The sequence below is a fragment of the Taudactylus pleione genome, unplaced genomic scaffold (assembly GCF_031769625.1).
Source record: "Taudactylus pleione unplaced genomic scaffold, aTauple2 ptg000465l, whole genome shotgun sequence".
Lineage (NCBI taxonomy): Eukaryota > Metazoa > Chordata > Amphibia > Anura > Myobatrachidae > Taudactylus > Taudactylus pleione.
The window spans coordinates 1,005,243-1,022,770 of record NW_028284867.1 but is presented as its reverse complement, the minus strand read 5'-3'; the positions used below and the strand labels follow the sequence as shown (position 1 = coordinate 1,022,770).

The 17,528-nt window shown below is 43.0% G+C and overlaps 1 protein-coding gene across 1 annotated transcript; it reads left to right on the top strand.

The window, feature by feature from the left end:
- Window positions 1-12,390: 12,390 nt before the first annotated feature.
- MRPS33 (mitochondrial ribosomal protein S33) lies at window positions 12,391-17,091 on the top strand. Its single transcript, XM_088448758.1, has 3 exons — window positions 12,391-12,520; window positions 12,940-13,182; window positions 16,800-17,091. Exons 2-3 carry the CDS (start codon window positions 12,968-12,970, stop codon window positions 16,903-16,905), a joined length of 321 nt encoding a protein of 106 aa, XP_088304884.1. The 5' UTR covers window positions 12,391-12,520; window positions 12,940-12,967; the 3' UTR covers window positions 16,906-17,091.
- Window positions 17,092-17,528: the final 437 nt, after the last annotated feature.

The window sequence follows — 17,528 nt, the reverse complement described above, 5'->3', positions numbered from 1 at the left end:
TACACACACACACATATATATATATATATTTCTCCCAAGGTCTGGCACTCCCCACTCAAAAACAACTCAGGCACGCAGCTGCTGCCCTCACAATAAAACAGGTAAATTCTGCAGGGTGCGGCACTCGTAGCTTATGTTATCCAAATAAAGGCTGGGGACAGCGTATCACTAATCAACGTTTCTATATACTGTATGTTATCATCCTGATGACAATATGATTTAATATATAGAAACGTTGATAAGTGATACTCTGTTTCCCCCAATTTTTGGGGGGGATAACATAAGCTACGAGTGCCACACCCTGAAGGATATAGATAAACATATATAAACATATATATATATATATATATATGTTTAGGTAGCCAGGTGCATGATACAAAAAATATAATATTTATACCTGATTACAATGTGTTATGCTGTCATAATGACACAGTGTAAACACACTGTAAGCAGGTATAAATATAATATTTTTGTATCATGCACCTGGCTACCTAAACATATACATATGAATATATATGTTTATCTAATAGATTTATATATATAGCTAAATACCCTTTGTCTTTTTGGAGACAGAGAGGGATCTTAGGGGACAATGGGGCCACGTTGGTGGATCGTGGGGTTCATTGGTGGTCAGGAGGGACACATTGGTGGACAGTGGGGCCCTTTTTTAAACGCTGCTTACCTTTAAAATGTTTCTTGTTCAGCTCTGTCCCCTCTTCTCCGTCTGCACAGCTCCGCAGTCAGCCAGGGATGAAACAAAATGGTGGCTAGGGAATGGATACAAGGCATTTTATGGTTCATCGTTATCGTTCACAAATCGTTCTAAAATCGTTCAAGTATTTTACTTGAACGATTTGTGAACGATAACGATACGAGAACGATAAATTGGATAGAAAACCAGCACGACGCACGATGCAGTAAACAACGAAAGAGAGCGCGCATCGTTCATCGTTTACAACATTTCAACTAACGATTTGTAAACGATAAATGAACGATTACGTTATCGTTCAATCGCTCACTTTTATCGTCTAGTGGATGTGTGCCTTTAGTCTATCTAGAACATAGCAACATGAATTGGTACAATAAAAATTGGTGCAATAAAAATTGGTAAAATAAAAAACAACAAAATACATTGATAAAATTTACAACCGAGTATAAAAAAAAACATAGAATCATCTATTCATGGAATTTCTTCTCACGTAATTAGTCTATCTGGAACATAGCAACATAAATTGGTACAATAAAAATTGGTACAATAAAAAAATGTAACATAATACATTGATACAATTTACAACTGAGTGTAAAAAAGAACATAGAATCATCTATTCATGGGATTTCTTCTCACGTAATTAGTCTATCTGGAACATAGCAACATAAATTGGTACAATAAAAATTGGTACAATAAAAAAACGTAACATAATACATTGATACAATTTACAACATAACCAAATCATATGGTAGCAAAAAACATATTTAATTTTAAGGAGGCTGAGCAGAGAACATACTTATTAACCTTGGACAGAAGGTATATTAACTCTTTGATTCTTTAAATATTGAAATAACGGGAATATTAGCTTTTTAAAAATTTAGCAATTTCAAACTCCTCATTAAGTCCATGGGGGTACACAGTATTTAATGTAATAATCCAAAAAGTCTCCCGTTTAGCCAGCATGTTTTCTCTGTCTCCTCCTTTTTTATCCACTTTAACATGTTCAATGCCCAGAAATCTCAAATTCGCTGGATTACTATCTTGGCAATGTCTGAAGTGTCTAGGAACACTATGATTCTCAATCATATTTCTAATGTTACGCAGATGTTCTAAAATTCAAATTTTTAATAATCTCTTTGTTTTCCCGACATACATTTTTCCACATCCACAAATCAACACGTAAACCACAAAGGTGGTAGTACAATTGATTAACCCCTTAATTTTAAATTCCTTTTCCTGAATACTTTTAAAGGTTTTTTTCCCTTTTAAAACGTGTGGACAAACTTTACAGTTTCCACATGTAAAAAACCCCTCTATTGGATTAAAAAATTTATTCTTATTAGAATCTTCTATACTTGGCAATAGACTTGGAGATAAAAATTATTTGAAATTTCTAGCCCTTTTAAAAAGTATCTCTGGTCTCTCTGGTATATGGGTGGACAGGATCAGGTCCAATTTAATAATATGCCAGTACTTCTCTAGAATATTTTTAACCTCTTGGTGTGAGTTACTATACTGAGTGATAAAAGCACAGTTAGAAAAACCACTATCACCTGTTTCCTTTTCCTGATTCAGATAAGATAATATCTGTTCTCTGTTTAACCCTCTTGCTTTTTCAATTGCAGCATCAATAAGGGAAGATGGATAGCCTTTTTCTATAAACCGGTCTTTATACACTATGGACTATTGAACAATCCATAGTGTATAAAGACCGGTTTATAGAAAAAGGCTAACCGTCTTCCCTTATTGATGCTGCAATTGAAATAGCAAGAGGGTTAAACAGAGAACAGATATTATCTTATCAGAATCAGAAAAAGAAGGAAAAGGAAACAGGTGATAGTGGTTTTTCTAAATGTGCTTTCATCACTCAGTATAGTAACTCACACCAAGAGGTTAAAAATATTCTAGAGAAGTACTGGCATATTATTAAAATGGACCTGATCCTGTCCACCCATATACCAGATAGACCAGAGATACTTTTTAAAAGGGCTAGAAATTTCAAATAATTTTTATCTCCAAGTCTATTGCCAAGTATATATAAGAATCATTTTTTTAATCCAATAGAGGGGTTTTTTACATGTGGAAACTGTAAAGTTTGTCCACACGGTTTAAAAGGGAAAAAAACCTTAAAAGTATTCAGGAAAAAGAATTTAAAATTAAGGGGTTAATCAATTGTACTACCACCTTTGTGGTTTACTTGTTGATTTGTGGATGTGGAAAAATGTATGTCGGGAAAACAAAGAGGTTATTAAAAATTAGAATTTTAGAACATTTGCGTAACATTAGAAATAAGATTGAGAATCATAGTGTTCCTAGACACTTCAGACATTGCCAAGATAGTAATCCAGCGAATTTTAAATTTCCGGGCATTGAACATGTTAAAGTGGATAAAAAAGTAGGCGATAAAGAAAACATGCTGGCTGAATGGGAGACTTTTTGGATTATTACATTAAATACTGTGTATCCCCATGGACTTAAAGAGGGGTTTGAAATTACTCCATTTTTAAAAAGCTAATATTCCCGTTATTTCAATATTTAAAGATTCAAAGAGTTAATATACCTTCTGTCCAAGGTTAATAGGTATGTTTTCTGCTCAGCCTCCTTAAAATTATTAGATGTTTTTTGCTACCATATGATTTGGCTATGTTGAGAATTGTATCAATGCATTATGTTACATTTTTTATTGTACCAATTTTTATTGTACCAATTTATGTTGCTATGTTCCAGATAGACTAATTACGTGAGAAGAAATCCCTGGAATAGATGATACTATGCTCTTTTTTTACACCCAGTTGTAAATTGTATCAATGTATTATATTACGTTTTTTATTGTACCAATGTTTATGGTACCAATTTTTATTGCACCAATTCATGTTGCTATGTTGTAGATAGACTAACTATGTGAGAAGAAATCCCTGGAATAGATGATTCTATGTTCTATTTTATACCCACAGCATTATTCATACCATCTAATTTTCTAAAAGTGTCCGCATAATATGTCCTTTTTAATTTTATTACTATTCCTAATATTATGTTCATATGATATTGTATGGATTATATAATGGAAACATTGTATTTGTCTTTTGATATGCTTTTATATGCATTTTTATATGCATGCATATGTTTTTATATGTGCTTATATGTATAAATGAAGAATTTCATGAATTAATTTAATGTAATGAGATAATGCTGTGCTGCATATTTTTTATTGGTTCATGAGCCATATTTAACTGCCCTCTACAGATCACCATCCAGCCTGCTGACGAAGTCCTAGTGACGAAATGCATAGGGGCATGGCCTGGTGATCTGTCTTTCTGTGGTTAGTGCTCTGGTGAAGAGGTCCTGGAGATGTTCAGGACGCCAACGAGGAGCACCTTTCCATTACTCTGCTGTCAAACTCCGCGGTTAACCGCTTGTTGTGGTACGCACGCTCTGCTTGTTTTTACTTGCCAATAAATTTTATCTTGTTAATGCACGATGTGTCGCCCCTGCATTCTTCCGTTTTGTTTTTATATATATATGTATGGGTTGGTGAATAGCCCTATACTGTGCATGGGTCATAAGCAGCTGATCATGTGATCACATCCACGGGAGTAGTGAGGCTGGTTCCAGTGGAGCATGAGCTCCGGGTGCCAAAATGGACAGAGGGCGCCATCCAGGGCTCCGTAATTCATGGGGCGCTGCACAGTAGGACGTCCGTCTGTTAGTTTTATATTGTTTGTTTGCTCTATGTCCTAAATAAGTTATGGATCTGAGATCTGTTTCTACATTTCATGCTCCCTCAAACTGCGCAGATTGCCTCCCCTCCGGCCCTCCCTCCTCTGTGATCATCTTCTCTTTCCTGTCAGATTGATTACATTTACTTCTCACCTCTTTAATTCCCTCCCCTCTCTACCCTAGGATCGGCTCTTTGCCTCTCTCCTCTATTTTCTTCTTGGCTTCTGTCACCACCCCTCTCCTTTTCTTATTGGCTTCTGTCACTGCCCCTCTCTGATTGGCTTTGCCCCTCCCCTTTCCTTTCTTATTGGGTCTGTCACCTCCCCTCTCTGATCAGCACATTCTGCTCCCCTCTCCTCTTTGATCCCCTCCCTCCTTCTCTCCTCATTCATTCATTGAATGTGCTTCAATGGACTCAATAGTTACACATCTGAGGTAAAATCCTAAACATCAATTATAAGGTATGAGATAAAAAAAAAAAAAAAAAAGAGTCACTGCTTTGCTATATAAAGTAATGGAGGTGTTCCCAGACATGACCACAAAGTGTTATTTGAAAGGTCTTTTAAAAAATATTAGGAGACCTGAAATAATAATAATAATATTGTTGATTGACAGAACATGATTAGTAGTACTCACATTAATATAGGTGCAATGTATATTTGCTAAGTAGGAGCGTAGCTGAGAAGGGAGCTTCCCATAGGTGTTCCCACTCCAGTGACAGCTGCTTGGGCAGCAATTGCAGTAATAAACTGTGCACCCTATGGAATTTCACTCTAGCACATGTATTTTGTCAATTTAAGTTAAATGATGAGAATATATAATACAATCTCCTCTATTGACTAATAACAATAATTCAAAAGGTTATAAAAAAGTCAGATCCTAGGTGCTATACATAAATAAAGCAGTGCCAAAGCAGCTACCCCTTAATGTCAGCTTCTACTCCCCCAATGGGTCCTCAATTCCCAGCGTGATATTCATACTGTTTGCTGTTTTTCTCCACACTTCAGTATTCCGGGCTGGCCATACCCCACTGGCACAATTCTGTACAGGGAGGAGGAGGGGGGGGGGGAGGGGGCGCTATGACATGGACTTTCTCCAGACGCCATGGTTCCACGTTACTCCTCTGATCACATCGCCCTACTCCCCTGCTCTCTGTACTGTGAGGTCACCTGCAAGCACTGTCTCTGTATTCGATAATACTTGCTGTAAGCGGCTGTTGATTGACAGCCAGGATGTCAGAATCATGGCTATATTATTTGTTTGCCCTAGGGAAACTAGCATGTGGGAGCTCCTATCAATAAAATTGTCAATAAGATATGCTATAAGATATGCTGGCGATGTTAATAAAAAAAGTATACTGTGCAAATACTAACACCACCACTAATTTATTAAACACACTCTAGTGCATACATGCCTACCCTCCCGGAATTTGCGGGAGGGACCGGGGTTTTCTGGTAACCCCCCCGCACCCCCGGAAGGGTAGACACTTCTCCCGCATTCTCCCCACTTCCTAGTGAAGTGGGCAGAATCAGGAGAATTTCCGCGGCGATCGCGGGTCCCCGTGTAGGGGGCGGGGCTTAATGACGACATTCTCCATGAATCGCATCATTTAGCTACGCCCCCTATTTAAATTAGCGCCAATCACGGTAATTTACCACAAAGGGGGCGGCGCATAATGGCACGACCCGTCAGGCCCGTAACCCGGTGCAACCAACCTGCCTCTCCTCCCTGGGAAGAGACAACAAAGGTAGGCAAGTATGCTCTATGCCACATAGAAACCCCAGTTCACATTATGCCACAATGCCCCCCATGCTGGAGATGTAGCTACATATGGGGGCCCCCCGGCGACCGCCCTGTTAATGCGCGCTTGGGGTTCTAGAGTTGTCACACGAGTTAAAAAGTACCCGTATTGTGATCAGTAAATCTGTAGTGTGCATTAACCCCTCTAGTGCCAATCTGAGGTGTTCCTAGCCGCTTCCTACGTGACTACAGAACACTGGCTAACCCTGAAGGAATGTCATGGGCTATTCATTCTAGTATTAACTCTTATTACTAAGTGACACAGGCTCATTAATCTTCCGGGGATCATTAAAAGCAAGCCAGGTCACTTCGAGTCCTAACATGTCTGTGACATTTGTGCATAACTACCAGAGGATGCTGAGCTCTTATAAATATAACGTAGTACTTGCAAAACAAGTGCAACCAGATGTGGATGCTCAGCCGGTCTGTCTATAGTATATGACAGCTGCATTTTTTGCAGGGTGTGTTTTTTTTTTTGTTTTTTTTTATTATTTTGTTGCCCTATGCGGCAATGCTTGCAAAGCTGCCATTTCCAAGGAAAGGTCTTTGATTCAACAAGGATTTGATTGGACGTGTACAGAGCATAATGCATTAGCAATTCATCACCATAACTGCTCTGTCATCTCATGTTCCTGTGGTGTACGAGTGTGGATTTTTTTGATGACTATTAAATGGTGCATACACTAAATTGTATTAACTGCTATGGGTTATATCAGGTTTTATTTTTATAAATCAAAAATGTACTTTTGATTCTCTCGGCCGTGGCGAGGAAGTGTATATTACAGCAATGGATACAGTCATCCCCTCCCTCTATACAAATGTTTAAGGAAACGCCGTTTCAGGTTTTCAAGATGGATTGGGCAGAGGCATCCTTCCACAAAGAACGACTGGAAACATTTTTCTCTATATGGGAATCGTTTATTGATACTTTAAATGTTTCAATCAAACAACAAATTCATAATTCTTTTCGCTCTACATCATGGTACAAAACTAGAGTGTTTCTATCTGATCCTCCAATCCAACTGGGCTAAACTAATGGCTGCAGTTGGGGACGTAGCCTGGAAGCCGACAGTCTAAATGCCGACTGCCGGCTTCCAGACTCTCTAACCCCGCGTGGTACTAATGACAGGCGTCGAAAACTCGACGCCCGTCATTAACCATACGCCAGATGCATTATGCCATGCATTATGCCATTATGCTAATGCATTATGCCAGAAGACCGACGCCCGGCATACTGAACGAAGATAAACCGGGTGTGGACAGCTGCCTTTTAGGTTTAGGGCTCCCGGGGGGATTTAGGGTTAGGCACCCCCCGGGAGGGTTAGGTGTAGGCTAGGGGAAGGGGGGGTTAGGGATAGCCCCCCCCTGGGGGACTTAGGTTTAGGCGGCGGGGAAGGGGGGAGTTAGATTTAGGCACTTAGAGGTGGGATTAGGGTTAGGCACCCCTAAGGGAGGGTTAGGGGGTAGAATTAGGTTAGCGATACTTACCTTAGGGACGATCGGGATCTTCACCCTTGCTGGGCTGCCGCTGTCAGGATTTGAACCGCCGGCCATGCGTCCGGTGGTAATACCTACTACACCCCTCCAGTTGTGGTTCATATTGGGCTGCAGGCGATTTTTCTTCCTTTCTTTTTCTCTTTTTTTCTTTTTCCTTTCCTCTCCCCTCCCCTTTATGCCTTTTTCTTTTTTTCTTTTCCCTCCCTCTGATTAATAATTTTGTGTAATTTATATATGTGTTGTATGATTGTATAATTCTTTCATAAGTGGGGATATAACCCCTACTATTGAATTGTGATAGGATGTCAGTAATGTAATCATTGTTCATTTCTGATTTGTTATCGCTTTTTTTTCTTGTATATTTACACAATTTACTGTATTCGTTATAGTGAAATCACCATTAAAAACATTTTGGAAAAAAAATTAAAAATTTTTAAATAAAAAATGATTTCATTCATTTTCCTCTACTGTCCTGATGGCAAAAGGATCCTTGATCAGGGCCGCAACTAGGGGTGTGGGGGGGGGGGGGTGGCTGGAGATGCACCGGATTTGAGGGGTGGGGGTGGCTAGAGATGCACCGGATTTGAGGGGGTGCTGAAGGGCTGACTCAGCCCCCGCAGACCCCGTGGTGGCTTGGTGGCGTGGAGGCTTGTGGGGCGCGGTGGCCTGGGGGCATGGAATCTGCTGTAAACGGCCCTCCAAAAATGGCCGCCGCCAAGGAGGAGACAGATGCTAGAGGTCCTACTGGACCTCTAGTGTCTGTTAGGCCAGAGCATAGCGTTACCAGAAGTGCCCAAAAAGCTGGCGCTGCCGGGAGAAGATGCAGAAAACTGCATCATCTTCCGTGAAACCCCTAGCAATGAGCGTAAAACCCCTGGCAACGAGCATGGAACCCCTGACAACATGGACCCCAGAGCATGAGACCCCTGGCAACGAGCATGAAACCCAGAGCATGAGACCCCTGGCAACGAGCATGAAACCCAGAGGATGAGAACCATGGCAACGAACATGAAACCCCTGGCAACGAGAATGAAACCCCTGCCAATGAGCATGAAACCCCTCACAACAAGCAGGTAATTTAAAAGTAATTAGAAGCCTTACTGTGGGCCATAAAAGGGTATCAGGGGCAATTATTATTATTATATCATTTATTTATATGGCGCCACAATAAACAAATAAGTAACCAGCGACTTACAATGCAAGACACGGACATGGATAATAATAAACTTAGCTATATATTAGCGACCTTTACACCTACATAAGCAGCCAAGTGTTAGTTGCCCTAGTGGGGAGTAAGAGATAAATGAAAATACAGTAGGGAGAAGCACAAGAGGGTAGAGGGCCCTGCTCGAAAGAGCTTACATTCTATGTAAGCGGCACTTTGGTAATAGGCATTACAGTGTGTGGCATAATGTGTAATGGGCATTATGGTGTGTGGAATAATGTAAGTCACTATACCAGGGACGTCTGACTAGTGCACCGCCTTATGGAGGAGCAAGGACAAAATCCAGGTACGGGAATGGAGGGGGCGCCTTGCCCTGGGTGACAGATATCCTAGTATCGGCCCTGCCTTGATGCATAGGGAGAAAGTGAAAGTGTGGCTGTCTTTCTGCACACTAATTAGTAAGGCCCAGTGTGTCAAGGTTTCCATAGGCAAACGCAGGGGGGCTTTCCGTCTGCCTGGAAACCCCCCTCCTCAGCACACACATGACCACAGTAGAAATAGTAATGTAATAGAATTTTGCTAGTGTTGCATGTTCTTCTCTGTATCACCAATTAAATAATTAGCACCACCTGTGGATCTTTTAACATGTATCAGACAGTAATAAATAACGTGTGCACCAACTAGGAAATCTGGAAAACATGCACTATTAGGGATACACTGCTCTAGAGCCCAAAATGTACATAAATGTCCAGGGCAGTGCTAAGTTCTTCTGCTGCTCCTCCAGGCTCCCGGACTTGCTCCAATAGTCTCATGCCCACATCTAAAATAAAAACATCCAGCTCAGGAAGGATGCCCTATTGCCGCATCTAATGGCTTACTGTGATCGCTGATCCTGTATATGCTGGAATTATGATACACAATACCATACTTCCCAACATTTGATGTGAGGAAGTTGGGACCTGCACCCCCCCCCCCCCGAAAAGGGGGGCGTGGCCTAATCGTAAAGGGGGCGTGGTCAGATGACAATCCCTCGTTTACATCACTAATGGGGCGTGCCCAGCATCTCCGAGATGCTGGGCAGCCCCCGGGCTTCTCCCTATACTCTCAATAGATGCTGTGCGCATGCGCACAGCGTCTATTCTACCTCTGCATACACGCTGCTCTGCATAGCAAAGCAGCGTGTATGCTTCCCCCAACTTCCCCCCCACCGTGTGACACTGCGGCCCACGGGCGGGACAGTCCCAGAAAAACGGGACTGTCCCGCTAAATGCGGGACAGTTGGGAGGTATGCAATACACTTTGTATGACACATAATAAAACTGGTTGAGTACTAATTCTGCCCTCTTCATGGACTGGCCACATTCGCTCTAAAATCATGCATTTGGAAACCCCCCCTCTAGAAATCCTGCATTTGCCACTGGTTTCAGAAGTTATTTGGGCAAAAGATGAGTAATGAAGCAATTATATCTGTATTTTGTCTGGTTAGAAAGCTTCCAGGAAATGTGTAAAATGGTTGCTTCCAAGTATCTCTGGCTTGTGTACCACTTTCTTGTATGTAATGACACGTACAGAATTGTATCTCATATCTACCTAGGTATTCATAAACCATTTGCAGCTGCCTTGAGAAATGTGAGAAGACTGCTATTTCTAAAATGTACCGAAACGAATGGGGACTCGCATTAGGTTAAAGTTATGGATATATTTAATGTACAGAAGCTCCAGGTAGGCCTGGAGGCATCCATTTTGTGTCCTGAACCGATAGTCATGAGAGATCAGCCTATCCATTTAATAAGACTCATGACCTGATTCAGACTCGCTCGCTAGGATGCGTTCGCTCGTAGCTGACAGATTTTCGCATTCTGCTCATGCCTCGCAATGCGCGTGTGCGAACCAGTGCTAGAGATGGGGAAGCGATTGCTCATTGCACATAGACAGCCCAACAGAGTGAGTGACAGGAGAAGCCATTTGTGGATGGTGACGGGCTGGCTGCTAAAAACGGGGAGGGGACAAGCGAACGCAGGCGTGCATCAGAAAACTGCATTCAATGGGGCCAACCATCAAAAACCCACAATTTGATGGAAATAGTATTCCATCGAATCGGTAATATTGATAGTTGTTAAACATCGGCTTCAGATGTCCCTGCCTAGGTTAGCGCTGAAAATCGCTATACTGGCCCTTATGATGCCTCTACTTTGACCTTCCTAACACTCTGCACTCATTTAGCCCTGCCCTGTTATGTAAGTAATACCTCCCGACTGCCCGGCAATCAGGACAAATCAGTGACAATTCAATTGTCACCCAGGTTTCTTGTTCAATTAGTGATATCGGGATGATTGGGAGGTGAGATGCGTACAAACACCACAGACGTTTGCAAATATGCGCGTACAGCCCGTAACACAAGCGCATTATGCGAAAAATCACTAGATGAGACCACATTTGAACCGAGGGCCTGATTCAGCAAGGATCGCTATTGCTAAAGCATATGCAGACGGCCAACGCCGATTGTTGCGTACAGCGCATGCATCGCAGTGCGTGTGCGCGAAGGCACCACTGCGATCACACAGAGCGATTAACAGGCAGTAAGCGCCTGGGGATGTTGACGGGGGGGGGAGTGGTCGGCAAAAAGCAGGCATGCCTATCCGTTTTGAACGCCATTACAAGGGCGTGCATAAATTAGTCATTTCATACGCAGCTTGAGTACTTACTGCACGCAACGAGGTTAGCAATTTCTATGTAAGGTCAGGCTGCTGTAATTCTGAGCCAGGGGCCGATGTTAATGGAGGTCCGCAAGGTATTACGGATGTGATAGCGGTAGTGGGGCAGTGGGCGTCTCTATGATGGCAGTGCGACCGCATTGAGATTGCATTCATTAGCATATTTTTGCAGCAGACCTACATGCGATTACGAAGCTGCGGTCGCGATATGGATCCTTGCTGAATCAGGCCCTGAGTACAGTACATACGTAAAGAGCTCAATTTAAAGAGCTTCAACATCGTGTTCATTCTTTATCGGACATGGCAGGAATTTTTCCACATACCTCCGTGAGGCCCCACCTGCCATCACTCCTCTCATTTCTCAGCCTCCTCCTGCCAATGGGGCATATTATTACAGATTACATAAAATAGCTGTCAGTGACATATTACTGTTATTACAGGCTGACTCACTCTATAGCCCTGTGAGCTGGGAGCCAGCCTTGTAATGGAGAGTGCTCATGCATTCAATGGACCTGAGGCTGCTGTGTGTGTGTTGGGTCTGTATCTGCAATGCAACCAGTAATTCTATTTATTGTTGATACTGGTGTGGGGTCACCCAGGCTGTACAGGAGGCCTGGGGGACCAAGGTAACCCAATGCCCTAATTTTAAAACAGGGACAATATATGACAGTGATGGGGACTATTTAATGCTTATGGCGTTCAGTTAGCCAGACTTTGACACAGAAGAATAATATTTGTATTACTGACGGTCATACCGGAATGTTACCCGGATGCGGAAGTCACGCTGCCAGTCTCACTAATGTGTCGCTCACATGGGGGAAGGATTTCCGGACGGACTTTCTGTGCATATCTCTTTTTCTTCCCCGCAGCCGGGTTACGTTTCAGCCGGGGTGACAGAGGACACGGAAAGTGACCAGGGTGAGTAGTAGCATCTGGGTAGGGTCATAATACAGTAATAATAACACTTAGTGCCGGTCAGATTGCTGTGCCCCCCCTCCCTCCATGATGTAGTAGTGAAAATCATGGTAACCCTCCCAGTATGTGGATTCTGGGGGTGAGGTTAATTAAAAGCAGTGATAGATGAGGTATTCGGTCTTGCAAGCACTCTGCAACGGAAACCCAGGTCCCTCAGTCACGAGCGACGCAGAGTCGTGTACGTTTTCAACGCACCAGGGCTCGCAGCCGCAGTGGCGCAATTTGGTTGTTACAGGGGGTTTCCATTGCGGGCAAAGTTCAACGTTAAAATCAAGTACATAACATGCATTTAGTCTTTTGTACTGTATCATTGATGATCGAGTAACATAATGTCTCTTTCCATGTGTTCGCCCCCTTTGCAGTGACGTTTCACCACCAGCAGCCTCGCCAATGGCCTCCCTGTCGAGCTACGCTGTCCGAATGTCGCGCCTGAGCGCCAGGATCTTTGGAGAGGTAGTGAGGCCGACTGACACCCGCTCGATGAAGGTGGTGACGCTTTTCAGTGAGCAGCCAATGGCGAGAAGGAAAGAGGTCTATGACTGGTACCCGCCGCACAATATCTATGTACCCCTCATGCGGAACCTGAGGTTTCTTGGGCTTTACAGGTAATTACATAAGAAGCTCTGCACAGTATCATTATTGTTCTATAGTCCTATAAAGCTTAATAGAGATAACCTAGGCCTGTACTATACTAGCCAGCTGCAAAAACGAGGCCTTCTGGGACCAATCTAAACAAGCGTTTCCTAACCAGGGTTCGGCAAATGAAAGTTGAACATGTAATAGCAATTATATGTGTACTATATTTCATTGAAAGGAAATAGTTTCTTTATAGGGCACCAACGATTCTGTAATGCAAGACACATGGATGTATAGATATTACTGCGCTTGATATTGAGTTGATCGCAATTGAAGAAAAAATCTAAGACTATATGGTGTGTTTGCTCTATATTATTAAACAGGAGGCTTGTTATATTTCACCAATAAAAAAGAGTTTTTAATACAAATACATACACATACTAAAAACACAGATGGATATTGAATTTCACATGGAACAGCAATCTTGGACATGTATAACTAAAACTGCATGTAACCCACAGAACTTTCGAGGATATATATGTGTCCAATTCTTTTAGTATAACTTGGATTCTAAACCACACATAAATTGCTTAATTGTAATGAGTAAATCCGCAACTTGACTCAGTTTCGAGTCTTGAGAAAGTCCCGGTTATCCACGGGACGAAGCGCGTTGACGTCCCCACACTCCAGGTATCCTTGGTTTTTGCCACCGATGTGTGGTTTGGAATCCAAGTGATACTAAAAGAATTGGACACATACCGTATATACTCGAGTATAAGTCGACCCGAATATAAGCCGAGGTACCTACTTTTACCCCCAAAAACTGGGAAAATGTATTGACTCGAGTATAAGCCTAGTGTGGGAAATGGCAGCAGCTGGTAGTGCCCCCAGTAGTAATTCCCCCTGGTTGTGCCCCCAGTAGTAATCCCCCCTTTCAGTGTCCCCTGTAGTAATCCCCCCCCTGGTAGTGCCCCCTGTAGTAATCCCCCCCTTGTAGTTCCCCCTGTAGTAATTGCCCCCTGTAGTAATCCCCCCCCTTGTAGTGCCCCCTGTAGTAATCCCCCCCCCCTTGTAGTGCCCCCTGTAGTAATCCCCCCCCCCTTGTAGTGCCCCCTGTAGTAATCCCCCCCTGGTAGTGCCCCCTGTAGTAATCCCCCCCTGGTAGTGCCCCCTGTAGTAATCCCCCCCTTGTAGTTCCCCCTGGTAGTGCCCCCTGTAGTAATCGCCCCCCCAGTAGAGAGAAAAGTAGTAAGAATTTAAAAGAATAAATAAATCACTTACTTGAAACTCCCGCTCCTGGTCCCGCCGCTGTCCGCTCCTCCGGCCGCTTTGTATGGGAGAGACGTCGTCATGACAACGTCTCTCTCATTACCCACTGCGGGAGCCGGAAGATGGCTCCCGCAGTGAGTCTGACAGACTCTCAGCGGCTGCTGATTACACCAAACACGCAGCTGCCGGCTCCGGCGGCTGTGTGTTTGGCAGTGTGTAGCGCTGACCGAACTCCGTCCGGTCAGCGCTACACTTGACTGGAGTATAAGCCGAGGGGGTACTTTTTCAGCACAAAAATGTGCTGAAAAACTCGGCTTATATTCGAGTATATACGGTATATATCCTCGAAAGTTCTGTGGGTTATATGCAATTTTAGATATACATGTCAAATAATGAGATTGCTGTTTCATGTGTAAATTCAATATCCATTTGCGGGCCTGATTCAGCAATGCACGCTAGTGCACTGCTGAATGCAGATTCCCGATGTTTTAGAATCTGCACAGGCGCAGGACCCATTTTGCGAGAGTGCAGAGTGGGTAATACTAAATCGCTCGGTGATTGACAGTCTGCTGCTGTTTGTGGGCAGGGAGGGGGCAGTGATGCCCTCTGTTTCACGAAATGGAGGTGTGTCGTTGCTGTTGCGGGGGAGGGAAGAAGCCAAGATCTCCGTCGGCTGACGGAGATTTCCTGGCCCCTTCCTCTAAACTGCGGCGGGCGGCTGCAGGACCCTATCGGTCACCGCAGCCGGACGATGTTATGCAGATTATCCGATGCTGCGTTGGACAACGCAGCTTGGATAAGTAATGCACAGGAGGCGTGATGCCTCATGCTGCATTACCATATCTGCAAGAATCGCTGCCTGCGTGCATACATCATATATCTATAGCCTGCATACATCATATATCTATAGCCTGCGTGCATACATCATATATCTATAGCCTGCGTGCAGCTTTGCAGTTACGATCCTTGCAGAATCAGGCCCAGTATTTTTAGTACGTGTATGTATTTATATTAAAAACTCTTTTTATCGGTGAAATATAACAAGCTTCCTGTTTAATAATATAGAGCAAGCGCACCATATAGACTGTTACATTTTTTTATTCAATTGCGATCAACTCAATATCAAGCACAGTAATATCCATATGTTTTCTTTATAAGAGTATATCTTTAGAGTCCTAACTAGGCTCTAATTACTTGCAGCACATACTGAGTATATCCACAAACACATAAGAATTACAAGCAGTAACTACTATACAGATGGTACTATGTGCCTTCTCGACTGCACAGAATATATCATGTTACATCAGATAGATGCTGGGGAGGTTGTACCAATGAGGGCTCTTTATTATATTTATATATACATATATATATATATATATATATATATATATATATATATATATATATATATATATATATATATATATATATATATATATATATATAAATAAAATGGTCCTGTCCAAAGGTAGTACCTCTTTGGAGAGAAGTTATTGGTCTTATCACACATTTTCATTCCCTATGATCCTAAATATTTTCTCCTTCCTCGATCTCCCCACGTTGACTAGGCATCAAAATAAATGACTGTGTCACACAGTCTCTTCTACGACCTGCCAGTTGGCGGCAGACTGGAAACAGTTACAACTACCTTCTGTCTAGTTGCCCTGGAACACACAGCACAGATCTGCTTTAGCCTCTGTCTAGTTGCCCCGGAACACATAGCACAGATCTTCTTTAGTCTCTGTCTAGTTGCCCTGGAACACACAGCACAGATCTGCTTTAGCCTCTGTCTAGTTGCCCCGGAACACATAGCACAGATCTGCTTTACCCTTTGTCTAGTTGCCCTGGAACACATAGCACAGATCTGCTTTAGCCTCTGTCTAGTTGCCCTGGAACACACAGCACAGATCTGCTTTACCCTCTGTCGAGTTGCCCTGGAACAACACACAACACAGATCTGCTTTACCCTCTGTCTAGTTGCCCTGGAACACACAGCACAGATCTGCTTTACCCTCTGTCGAGTTGCCCTGGAACAACACACAACACAGATCTGCTTTTACATTCTCTGTTTAGTTGCCCTGGAACACACAGAACAGATCCGCTTTACCCTCTGTAACAGTATCTGGAAAGCAGCCTGGTGTCATCCAAGGACAATAGTCATAAACCGTTCTGCCTGATGATATAAATACATGCCTATAAAGCAGGTTAGGAAGCTGGTAAGAAAAGGCAGTGTCTTTAATAAAAGTTACAGGAGGCCTTATGGAAGTCCATTATATTATATAAGTATATTCTATAAGTCATTAGAAGTTACTATGGCCCCGTAATGTATGGTATTAGGCGCTGATCATGGGTTAATATAACATGGTGCCTCTTGTAGGGATGAGCATGAGGACTTCAAGGACGAAATGAAACGTTTGCGGCGACTTCGTGGTAAAGGTCCGCCCAAAAAGGGTGAGGGCAAGAGAGCCATGAAAAAGAAATGAGCTCCTTGCTGGTCGGACACTGCACCGAGAGAGACTTCCAGCCAGGAAGGGAGGACGTGGGGAAAGGTACAGCAAGTTTGGAGCCGACAGAGGCGCATGTGTCGCTGTTTTATGAGGACTGACACTTTATACCTGTGTGTACATGAAGAAACGTGGGCATCGCCCAAATAAAAATGATCGTGAGACCTTCTGAGTACTGTTTTATGCCAATGTCACTTTCATTACACTGTGATAAACTACGGAGATGATGCAGTTTCATAAGTAATCTCCCATGGTAACGGGTAACGTGTGTTCCACAGTTAGGGCAGCAGTCCATCACAATCATACAAAATTGACCAAGGCTGTTATAACAGAGCAGCATACAGTTCTGAGTCCATAAGGACTAGGCTACAGTAGTCTTCAGTGACTGCCATCCTATAGTATTCCAGCAGGGGGCACTATACTTCACTATTTATCTGCGTGTTTAGGTAACTGCAGGTTCACTGTGGGAACAATGACAAATGGGACAATCGGACAAGGATGCTGTGATATATATGTGTATTTTTCATTCTAGTACCCTGCACCTGTCAGATCCGGTGCAGTTCCTCTCTCCTGCCTGGGGTGACGCCCTCTGCTCTGGTGCA

Bases quoted from the DNA above. Each gene is read 5' to 3' on its own strand.
- MRPS33 (XM_088448758.1), top strand. From the start codon at position 12,968: ATGGCCTCCCTGTCGAGCTACGCTGTCCGAATGTCGCGCCTGAGCGCC. The intron at 13,183-16,799 runs GTAATTACATAA...TGCCTCTTGTAG, and splicing joins AGGTTTCTTGGGCTTTACAG to GGATGAGCATGAGGACTTCA.